Here is an 11,326-nt window from a genome sequence, read left to right as displayed (position 1 = left end):
ATCACTTGGTAAAATAAACATTTTAATAACCTATCTAGTTACTTCTTCAATTTTTAAAATATTTTTGTTAGTGGAGAGGAGATACATCTCTACCAAAAGAGGTTTAGCCGACAGGACACCTTTGGTCAAGGTGTAGCACCTGCTTAGCCCCCCCCCGATCAGGGTAACATGAAGCCATGGGAACAGGTGTTGGATGGTTGTATAAGCAGCTGGTACATATCACAAGTCCTGGTTATGCAACCACTGACGCCAGGCAGACAATCTCTGAAGGGTATTGATAATGGCTGGGGTCACCCGTCTTTTAAAGACTCTCCCAGGAGAAGGCAATGGCAAATCACTTATATAGAAAAGTTTGCCAAGAATAATCATAGTTGCCTCTGTCATATGACAAGGCTCATGATGATGATGATGATGAATACTTTGCAAAATTTTTCACTGGGCATAAAAGATCAATGGAACCAATTTACCAACATGTTCAGGAATCAGTGTATTTTATCTTCAGATTAAGTATGTGGAAGAAATTTCTGTGATTTGCAGAAAATATGTTTATTGTTGTCAACTAGAGAAAATCTACTGTTACGTACCCCGTAACTGGGTGTCTGACCAGCAGAGAAAGAAGAATCCATTGGAGTCTGGTGGTACCAAACTAAAGGTGTTTATTAGTAAACTACACAATATCAGAAATGCAAATATACATATAAAACAAGTTAGTAGTAAGAAATCTAAAAGTGTAGGAATAATAATAATCAATAATAAACAAGCTCTATCGATGTCTAGGGGTAAATGAATTGTCATAGGAAAGTATAGAGTTCAGTTCATAAATGCTGAAGTAGTTATGGTTGTTGTATTGAAATCGTTGGAGAGAGAGAGCGAGCGCAAGTGAGATGTAACAGCAACAGTTCCGGCAGGCAAACCTTTTTGTGGCTTTCTTAATCCATCGTATCGTTGTGGTCATTCAGTTATGACCCCTCTGGTCTTCATCTAGACCATTCTTCTATGGTGGACTCGTCACTCTGGCATGAGTGGACACACACACAAGTCCCCACCGGTCCTGCTGTAACACTGAGTTTTACTGACCGATCTCCTGATTCAGTCTCCGAAACTCCCACCTTTCCTGTGGGTTCCCAACACTCAGTCAGTGACCACTGGTGTGTCTAAAGGGTGTCTCTCCAGACCTGTCTTTTATCCCCACTCACGGGGTCTCAGCTATCCATCAACTCTGAATGACCGTGTCCATCAAATCAGGCCACTCCTGCTATCTCCTGAGGAATGTTAACGAGTCAAGTCCTTGTAGTGGAAGGTAAATAATCCAGAAAGAGTCATAATACAGTAAATCAACAGTCTCTCTCCCCCTCTTATCTGTAGCAAATGTTCTTGTCTGGGCTTTATCTCTCTCTCTCATGAGCAGCATAACAACAGCAATAGTTTGTAGTTCTCAGGAGGGGGATGGGAATGGTTAACTCTGCACCCCATTGTCCATCAGGTCTGTTCATCACTCATAACACTACATAACTAACTGCCATGTTTGTTGGATCATAAATGAGGGAATTCATTTTATGCAGCAGGCATGGAGAGTCAGTGATGCAATGCTGGGTTCATTTGCTGCATTCAAATAAATTTGCAGGGAGCTGTGTTGTTCTTACATGAAGCTCATATGACTTAAAATAAATGACCTCGCAAATGATAATTATTAAATATTTCTGTGAACTTGCATTTATTAGGCATTTCTAATGAAGAAAGATATTCCAATGCATTTTGCAAAAGTATTATCAATGACTAAAGATAAAGGCAAATAAGTTGATTATGTTTGAGACAGTTGACAGATAGAAGGATAGATTTGGTAGCTCTGGAACCAAGTTTATGACAGGAAGTGAAGACAATGGTTTTGATTTGGAAACACACGAGACTGCAGATACTGGAATCTGGATCAAAGACAAACTGCTGCAAGAACTAAATAGATCAAACAGCATTTGTGGAAGCAAATGGGTCAGGGCTAGTATTGGACTTCCTTGTCTTTAGTTAGAAGAGATTTCTGCCTATCTATTATTTGATATGGCATAAGCATTTTGACAGCTTAAAGGCAGAAGCAGGAGGCAAAGTGCTAATATTAAGGTCGAGCTGAGTGTCATTCACATGTGAATGGTGACCCTCTGTGTTTTTGCATAATGTTGATGAGGGCCAGCAGTTTGGTGAAGAATGAAAGATGGCCATTGTGGATCTTTGCAGCACACTAGAGCCAACAGTGTGGGGATGGTTGAAACTTATTTATGTGTGTGGGGAAAAAGCAGCTCTCTATAATTGGAACATTTCTCTCCTCGTGAGTGGATATGGAGTATTCTGATAATGGATTTTATGCATTCAAACAATAACCAGTCTTACTCATTATAGCAACTAATTGACCTGAGGCATTTCCTGGTATCTGACATAATTATTTATAACATTCATTTATTTTGGTTTTACATTGGCCTTGTATACCGTTTTTTCTCTTTTCTCCTGAAGAAACTGCTTATGTATTGAATGTGATTATAGTTGGGAGGAGGGTGGTCAGCTATCAAGTCATGGTTAAGCATGATTAGCCTGGGCTGTGATTGACAGCAGGCTCTTTGCCTGCAGGGCATGCCACAGGCAAGACAAATTTTATCTTCACTCAGCAGCTGAGTGCTCAACTTCCAATTAGGAGTCATTGGACATGGACAATTGAGATACTCCCAGCTCTTTGCATTTTAAGCCCTTTTTGAAATGGGTGAAATCAGCATGGGCCGAAGTTCAAGGTCTTCCCTTGCCTGTGTGGGCAGGTTGCTCAGTAGGAAAGCTTATTCAGCTGTTGGTTGAATGACGAAAGGTAAATTCATGCACAGCTGGAAGAGAATTCCACTTCCCACTGTATCTATTTCAGTGGCACAACAGGCAAATTTATGAAGCGTGTGCTCTGCATGATAACATACACAAAGACATAAATGATGTTGATGTAAATCCTTCTGTAGGCGTATTTATTTTATACATCCATTATTCACCTGTCCTCCCTTGTTTGTAAAATCACAATGCAAACCTTTGATAGGACTAAACATTCTATAACTAGGCATCTCTCAGAGCTGCTTGTTGAACAAGGATGTGGACCTGAACACAGCTGGATGTGGTGTCGCTGACTTGATCAGGGGTTGGTGTGCATGCTAAGCACTCAAATGGAAAATTTGTCATTCATATGGTTTACTCAATTACTTTGCATGGCTGATTTCAATAAATGACTAAGATGGTCTAGAATCCCTGGAATTGCCTTTCTCAGCTGTGTAGTCATCTTAATAGTTGCTGAGTACAAGTTGATTTCACAATTCAGGCTTGGAACTTTGTGTATTCTGTTTATCGATATGTTTGCACTATTTATAAATAGGCTAAAGAAAAAAAAATATTAGTAGGCATGATTAATAATCTACTCTATGGTGGTGACATTTTGCTATAATTGAACCATGATGAAGGCAATGTTCTCCTTCCCTCTGTTTCTGGAGAAAATATAGCACTTAAACAAGGAATATTTCTCCAAAGGTTCTGCAATGCATCTTTAGTTCATGTTCACATTATATGAAAGCACGTCTGATGTCCCTCCAACCAGTTTATGTTAGCAGGCAGAGATTGCCCCTTGTGATACGTTTTCTGGTTTCACATTGAGTGAATGCTTGGAGCAGACTTTACGATGCCATTCCTAAATGTGTCTGTATTACAATTTCCTGAATCACATTTGCACTTGAGCCTCAGCTCTCTCTTGCAAGGCCTCTTCTGCCAGGTATCCCTGAAGTGCTTGATCACCAAGTAACTCATCTCACAGACATTCAGCAGGACGCACAGCGATGAGGAGACGGCCATGCAGTACAGAAAGATCGTCTTCTCTGTTGGCCGACCGACAAAACAATCCACCGTGTTGGGGCAGGGTGCAACCTCACATTTCAAAAGGCGGGGAACCGAGAAACCATGAAACATCCAGTGAAAAATTAACAAGGAGCCGATCTCAACAATGGTTTTGAACACCAGGCTAAAGAAGTAGGTCCACCAGAGACCCCCACCCAAGTCCCCTTTGTCTTTGTACAGTTTCTTATGGAGCTTCTTTTCCCGCCGCTCTCTGTAACCCACATGCATGACAACCATAAGGGAAGGGGTAGAAACCATGATAAGTTGCAGAGCCCACAGTCTTGCATGTGACACAGGGAAGAAATAGTCAAAACACACATTCTCACAGCCGGGTTGCTCTGAGTTGCAGGTGAAGTCCTTCTGATCGTCACTCCAGACTCGTTCTGCTGCCACGACGTAGACTAGGACCCGGAATATGAATACAACACTCAGCCAGATTCTTCCAACTACCGTGGAGTACTGATTCACCCCACTCAAAACATCTTGCAGCAAACCCCAGCTCATGGTTGCTCAGTTGCTTGGTGAAAGATCTGTAGAAACAAGAAAAAAGCAATTCAGAGATTAAATACCACACACTTTTTTGAAATAAAAATACTCTGGGAACTAAAGAAATGATATGCACTCCTTCGCACCTTACTTCCCATCATACAGTACTGTGCAAAAGTCTTCAGCATATGGGGTGCCTGTGACTTTTGCACAGTACTGTATTTGTCAACATAGAATTTATAAATCTGGTGGGAGCAAAGGGTGTTGGGGATGGCGAGGGTGGAGTGCTGTGGGAGAGGTGGCAGAGAAGGAGTGCTGGGGTGGAGAGTGTCCCAGTGCAGACACACCCAGCCCTGAGACACCAGGAAAGGTCATTTGATTCCAAAACAATATGGCTTATTGATCATTACAGAATGCTTGTCTGGTGCTTCCTGTTCCCTCCATTCCCCCTTTCCCTTTTCCCTACCTTGATTCTCCTCTTCCTGCCCCCTTCCCACAGTCAGTCCACAATAGATACTCATATCAGAATCAGATTTATCATCACTCCCATATGTCATGAAATTATTTTTTTTGCTGAAGCAGTACAGTGCAATGTATAAAATTACTGCACTTACTGATTCAGGAACAGCTTCTTCCCCTCTGCCATCCGATTTCGAATGGACATTGGACCATGAACATTACCTCACTACTTTTTTTATTTATATTTTTGCACTACTTATTTAACTATTTAACATATATATTTATTGTTATTCATGTTTTTTCTGTTATTATGTATTGCATTGTATTGCTGCAAAGACAACAGATCTTACAATATATGCCAGTGATATTAAACTTGATTCTCATTCTGATTCTGTACCATGCAAAAGTCTTAGGCACCCAAGCTTTATGTATGTACCTAAGACTTTTGCACAATATGTATAAAATGCATTGCTCAATTCATGAGATAACAGCATGTTAAATGGGAGCTGGGTCCCTTAACCTTCCTCTGCCATATAATAGGACTGAGTAACTGAATGAGAGACTACAGATGCTGGAATCTGGAAACATTAAAAAAAAGGATGCTGGAAGAGTTCTGTAGGCCAAAGGGCATCTGTGGAGGCAAAAATGTATATCCATAATCTGGGTGGAGGCCCTGCATCAGGGCTGAGAGGGAAGAGGAAAGGTTGCAGATGTGCTGGGGAGGGTAATGAGATTGATAAAGGGATGGGGGGGAGAGAGAGGCTATTTTCCCAATTTGCAGTCCCATAGGAAAGGAGAAAGCTGTGGATATTGTAGATAATTCAGTGTGGTAGTGCGAAGGAGAATTGAGGTATTCCATACAATAGTCACCAAGTCTATGCCTTGCTTCATAATAAAATGGACACATTGTGTGCACCAAATGCAGTGGACTTGGTTAGAAAAGGTCAAATGAATCTCTGCTTCTAAGGGATCTAATCTTTGGGCTCAGCTGCGTTTTGCTGCCCGAACCCAATAACTCTTCATTCCACAATAGACTTATTTTTAATGTTTCAGTTTTCATAGCTCTGTGGTCGAGAATTTCAAAGATTCACAGCCCTCTGAGAGTCAAAACTTCTGTTCATAGTCAGTCTAAATTAGCTAATCACTTATGAGACCGTGTAAAAGAGAAATGGGGGATCCTACCCTACCAGCCACCTTATCCTTAAAGCATCCTGAGAACAGTATGTTTCACTCCAAACCCTTCTTAACTCTAGAGTACAAGCCCGTTCTGCTCAATTTGTCCTTACGGAACAGCTCACTAACTAGGAATCAAGTTACTGAGCTTCCTCTAAAACCTTGACGAGTGCTGTATATCCTATCTAGGTAAGTAGATCAAAAGCTAACCTTGTTCTTTTGTAGAGGAGAAGGAATTGAAACAATGTGACTACATTTCTCAGAAGCACTTCAGTGTTACCTTTTATAAATAACTTTGAAATGTAGTGAGAGTGATTCATTAATGTCCTTAAAAGTGTAACTAAATACAGCCACAAACAAGAGAAAATCTGCAGATGTGGGTGCTGCTTAACTAACTACAGTACAGCAATTGGTTTAATATCCAGTTGATCTATTATTTTGTTCGATACTATCTGTTTGCCCAATACCATTGGAACTTGTTCTTCATCAAAAATATGAGTCTGTGTAGTCCATGTGCCACAAACTGCAACTCAGTTTTATACTTTATGAAAACTGGAAGTTCAGGTTTATTTGGGATTATGGGTTCCTGGAGAAGCAGGAAGGAGGAGGAGGGCTGACACCCCGTGGTTTCGCTAAATATATAATTATGCCTTGGCTTTCATTTCACCCAGATAACCTAAGCAACAACGATTTGTGTTAGGTTCCTCTGCTGATATAAACACCCTGAAGCAATTCATAGGAGCATTGTTGGACAACCAATGTACAAGGGCTGATTGATAAGTCTGTGGCCTAAGGTAGGAGTCAATTTTTGAAAACCTAGCACATTTATTTTTCAACATAGTCCTCTTCTACATTTACACACTTAGTCCAGCGGTTGTGGAGCATATGGATCTTGAACCTCCAGAAAGTGTCCACATCAGGGGTGATTGATACGTTCGTGGCCTAAGGTAGAAGGAGATGAGTTATACAGCTCTCGTTATTGCACATGCAGTTCAACTCTTTGAGTGATTATGCAGAAAGTTTGAAGTTAATAACTCATCTGGGGTGATTGATAAGTTCGTGGCCTAAGGTAGAAGGAGATGAGTAGAGCAGGTTAAGGAACAATTAGAACAGATGATCAGGGCCTACTTCTTTGTTGTAAAACTTCATGACTCTATGTGCTTGGTCAATAATATGGGTTTGAAGGAATCCCTTAAAAGAAGAAATAGGACTTAATGATTTTGGAAGGCAATCGTGGAGTTTGAGCCTTGACAGATGAAGGAACAGTCACTAGTAATATAAGTCTTTTTCCCCAGAATGGAAATGTCAAGTACTAGAGAGCATTTTTAAGGTGAGAAGAGGGAAGATTAAAGGAAGAAAAAATGGTCTCAGCCCAAAATATCGACTGTTTATTCATTTCATTAGATGCTGCCTGATCTGCCGAGTTCCTCCAGCATTGTGTGGGTTACACTGAATTTCCAACATCTGCAGAATCTATTGTGTTTAAGATTAAAGCAGATTTACAAGGCATTTTTTCTTACATTGTGATAAGTCTATGAATTCACTGAAGTGGCAGATATGATAGGAAGCAGGAGGAGGTATTTAGACAGACACATGAACAAACAGGAAATGGGGAGATGTAGACAACCTGCAGGTGGATGGGATTAATTTGGATTAACATCATTGACAACACAGATATTTTGTACCAAAATCTTGCTCCTGCTGTACTGCTCTATGTTTTGTGTTGTAATAGTTAATTTTGGAATGATGATGAGATTAATCCTTCTTTTGCCATGAATGTTAATACAAAAATAGTACACATGCTTCTAGTATACTCCCTACCTGATATTTAGTCTCATTGGCTTTGGAAGAGTTTTGAAATTGCTCAGTACTCTCATTTAACACTATTGCCCAGACCAAATTTCTACTAGTTATAATGTTCCATTTCATCAACATTGGTCTAAGTTTTCATCTATGTTTTCCACAGCTGATATACGTAAATCGTGTTTCATTGGGCCCCTTGAGTAATCCTGAAAGGGATGTTTACAATGCTGTAAAAATGCAAAGATTTTCTTTTCTTCAGTTGTCAAGTGTACTCTGAGACACTCTGAGACAAGAAAATCTGCAGATGCTGGAAGAACCCAGCAGGCCAGGCAGCATCTATGGAAAAGACTAAACAGTCGATGTTGTGCTGAGATCTTTCTTCAGGACCAGAAAGGAAGGGGAGAAGTCCTGAAAAAGGGTTTCAGCCTGAAATGTCGACTGTTTACACTTTTTCATAGACGCTGCCTGGCCTGCTGAGTTCTTCCAGAATGTTGTGTGTGTTGCAACTATACCCTGAAGCCTGGTGCATTTGTGCATTTTAGTTGAAATATCATTAAAGAGAACAGTATCACATTTTTGCATGGGAGGTACGAACTTGGCTGAGGTAACAGAGGTATGCATCCTGGAATTCAGTTCATTTTCTGGTCCACAGCCAAAATGGACATTATTGTTTTCCAAATGTGGTCTACTCTGAGAAAATAATAATCATAATCTCAGAAAATGAAATGACAGTCTTTAAATATTCAATACACCTCGTTATCATCCTAACACCTGGTCTTTTGCTTGCACAGACTCAAGTACAATTAGATCTATTAAAGAAACACCTGAAAATTCTAGGACATCCCTGAACTACAGGTTATTTGCCCTTTTACTAAATCCCCAAGCACAGCAAAGTGAATAATCACCGTGGTTTCTAAATCTATCTTTATAACTCAGTCCCTTCATACTGAGATCAAGCTTATTCATCTTTGCTGCGCCATTTCAAAACCTTCTTTGGAGTCGAAAATAAAAATTGCCTTTCCATGGTCTTTTAACAGCAAACTTTCCCATTTGCTACTCACCCTCCAATAATACAAATCGTCATGTAATCCTGATAAATGAGGTTCCAGAACATAAAGTAAAATTCGAAAGAATTAGACTGTTCTCATGATTTAGTAATATATACATGTTTACCTTTTTGATTGCTATTCTTTAATAAACTAGCAAAGAGTTTACTCTCACAGATCCCTTTCAAGTGCAGTATTTGTGTGACACCAAAGGTCCTGGTTACACTGAAATCAATTGGCTGCAAGAGAGATGCACGCCAATGGGTGGAATCTTATCTTGCACAAAGGATGGTGGTTGTGGTTGTGAGAGATCAATCAATCAATCCATTTCCAGCAGATGAGCAGCTTATGCTCAAGACAGCATTCAACATCTATGCCTCAATGGTGTCAGGCACTGATCATCGCCAACAGGAGAGCTAACTTGCAATCATCAAGTCCACCACCATCAATTTGTTGGTAGCCACCATTAACCAGGAACTCAGCTAGACCAACTACGTCAATACTGTGCTCATATGTGCGAGTTAGAGGCTGGGTATTCACCTTCTGATACCCAGGGTCTTTTCACCATCTATAAGTGTGAAATTATGATAGATTACACTCCACTTGTTTGGGTGAATGCTGTGGCAACAACTCGCAAGAAATCCAACACCATTCACAGCAAAGCAACCTATCTGATTGACAACCTAACAACCATCCATTCTCTGCACCACCAATGCAGTGTATGAATTTCTCAAGCCTGTAATCTCTACCATCAGGAACCATGGGAGCAGTGAATGCAGGGGAACTCCATTGCCTGAAGCTTCCCTTAAAAGTCACATGCAATCTTCATTTGGAAAGATATCACCCCTTCTTCATCATTAGCTCTAATTCCTGGAATTTCTTACCTAACAGCACGATGGGGTGACCTTCGGCTCCTCCTTCTAAATGAAATCCCAAAAGTAAACAAATGAATCAGTTAGAAAAACGTTGTGCAACAAGACCGTCTTCTTACGTAAACCATTGTTGTCAGAGTTGGGTTGTTTCCTCTCCAGTTCTGAAGACTGGAAATGCCTGCATATCATACCTTCCACTGTGCAGTGGCTTTTGCATTTCAGCTACCATGTGGTCTTGGCAGAGCAATGACCTCATCTAATATCAAGGATATCCGGAACAACTGGAGAAAGAGCTGTGATTACATTCACAAAGGTGGACAAAAAGACACAGACACAAAATGCTGGTGGAACGCAGCAGGTGAGGCAGCATCTTTCCCCCTTTCTTTCTCTCTAGGCCTGCCATCCCATCATGGGGGGAAAGATGTTGCCTGACCTGCTGCGTTCCACCAGCATTTTGTGCGTGTTGCTTGAATTTCCAGCATCTGCAGATTTCCTCGTGTTTGCGACAAAGAGACACATTCTGAGCTTCACATTTCCTTTCTCTATTGATTCCTCTCACTGACGGCCACCACTCAGTTTCCAGGCCTGATTATTGAACACCTCCTCTATTACCTACCACCTGTCCACTCCCCCCCTCCACACACACACACACACCCCACCCCCCCTGGTCTCACCCAGAAATTTCCAAGTGCCTCTCTCAGAAAAGATCCAGCTGCCTAACCATGCTGGCGGATCACGGTCTCCCAGTGCATTGTGGGAGGGTTGGTGAGTGCCAATGTGACTGAAACAGTTCACAATAATCCAGATGTGGCCTGTCCAACACCCCTTCAACTTTTGCAATACTTCTCTCTGTCTAAACTCCAACCATTGAGCAATAATTGGAATTATTTTATTATTGTCAAATGGACTAATAGACAGTGAAAAGCTTGTCTTGCATGCTGTTCATACAGATCAAATCATGATATAGTGCATCCAGGTAGAACAAGGTAAAACAAAAACGGAATACAGAATAAAGTTTAACAACTACAGAGAATATGTGCAAGATCATAACAAGGTGCTGTCATTCAGCCTCAGGCTCTGGCGTTTGTACCTTCTGCTTGACGGAAGCTGGGAGAAGATAGAATGTCGGGGTGGGTCTTTGCTGCTTTACTGAGGCAACAAGTATAGACATGGAGGGGAGGGTGGTTTCCATGATGTGATGAGTTGTGTCCCCAGCTCTATGCCACTTATCCTTAAAACTACTTACTAAATCTAGCTGCTAGCTTTTCATCCTTCATGCTGTTACGTAACCCCGTAACCAGGTAACTTACCAGCAAAGATAGATGGATCAGCTGAGTCGGATGCTACTGTTTTCAAACGTTTTATTCGAAAAGGGCACAAACGTATGGTTAATACAAAACATTCAGATCATATACATCGTAAAACTCAATCTAAAACACCGGTGTAACCATAATCAATCAGAAATAAGCTCTACAGTTGTCTAGGGGTTAATACAGAGTCCAATTGAAATATAAAGAGTCACTCAGAAATTTGCAGGCTTTTCCCTTTTGGGAACCGCTGGGGTTTTCACGTTGTAGAGAGAAAGAG

General features: G+C 40.9%; 1 protein-coding gene across 8 annotated transcripts in view; it reads right to left on the bottom strand.

Annotated features, from left to right (window-relative positions):
• Nucleotides 1-645: 645 nt before the first annotated feature.
• Nucleotides 646-11,326, bottom strand: part of gjb7 (gap junction protein beta 7) — a 41,579-nt gene continuing 30,898 nt past the window's right edge. For 6 of the 8 annotated variants that reach the window (XM_073056404.1, XM_073056401.1, XM_073056402.1 and 3 more), the window contains one exon: nt 646-4,430. In XM_073056404.1, coding sequence (XP_072912505.1) covers nt 3,655-4,404 — 750 coding nt within the window. In that variant the 5' untranslated portion in view covers nt 4,405-4,430 and the 3' untranslated portion in view covers nt 646-3,654. Of the gene's footprint in view, nt 4,431-9,751; nt 9,788-11,326 lie in introns of all 8 variants that reach the window. The other 2 variants (XM_073056407.1, XM_073056408.1) reach the window with 1 other exon arrangement.

Source organism: Hemitrygon akajei, chromosome 9, assembly GCF_048418815.1.
Source record: "Hemitrygon akajei chromosome 9, sHemAka1.3, whole genome shotgun sequence".
In the NCBI taxonomy this organism is placed as follows: Eukaryota; Metazoa; Chordata; class Chondrichthyes; order Myliobatiformes; family Dasyatidae; genus Hemitrygon; species Hemitrygon akajei.
The sequence above is the reverse complement of the archived record's forward strand: the minus strand, read 5'-3'. Positions and strand labels throughout refer to the sequence as shown.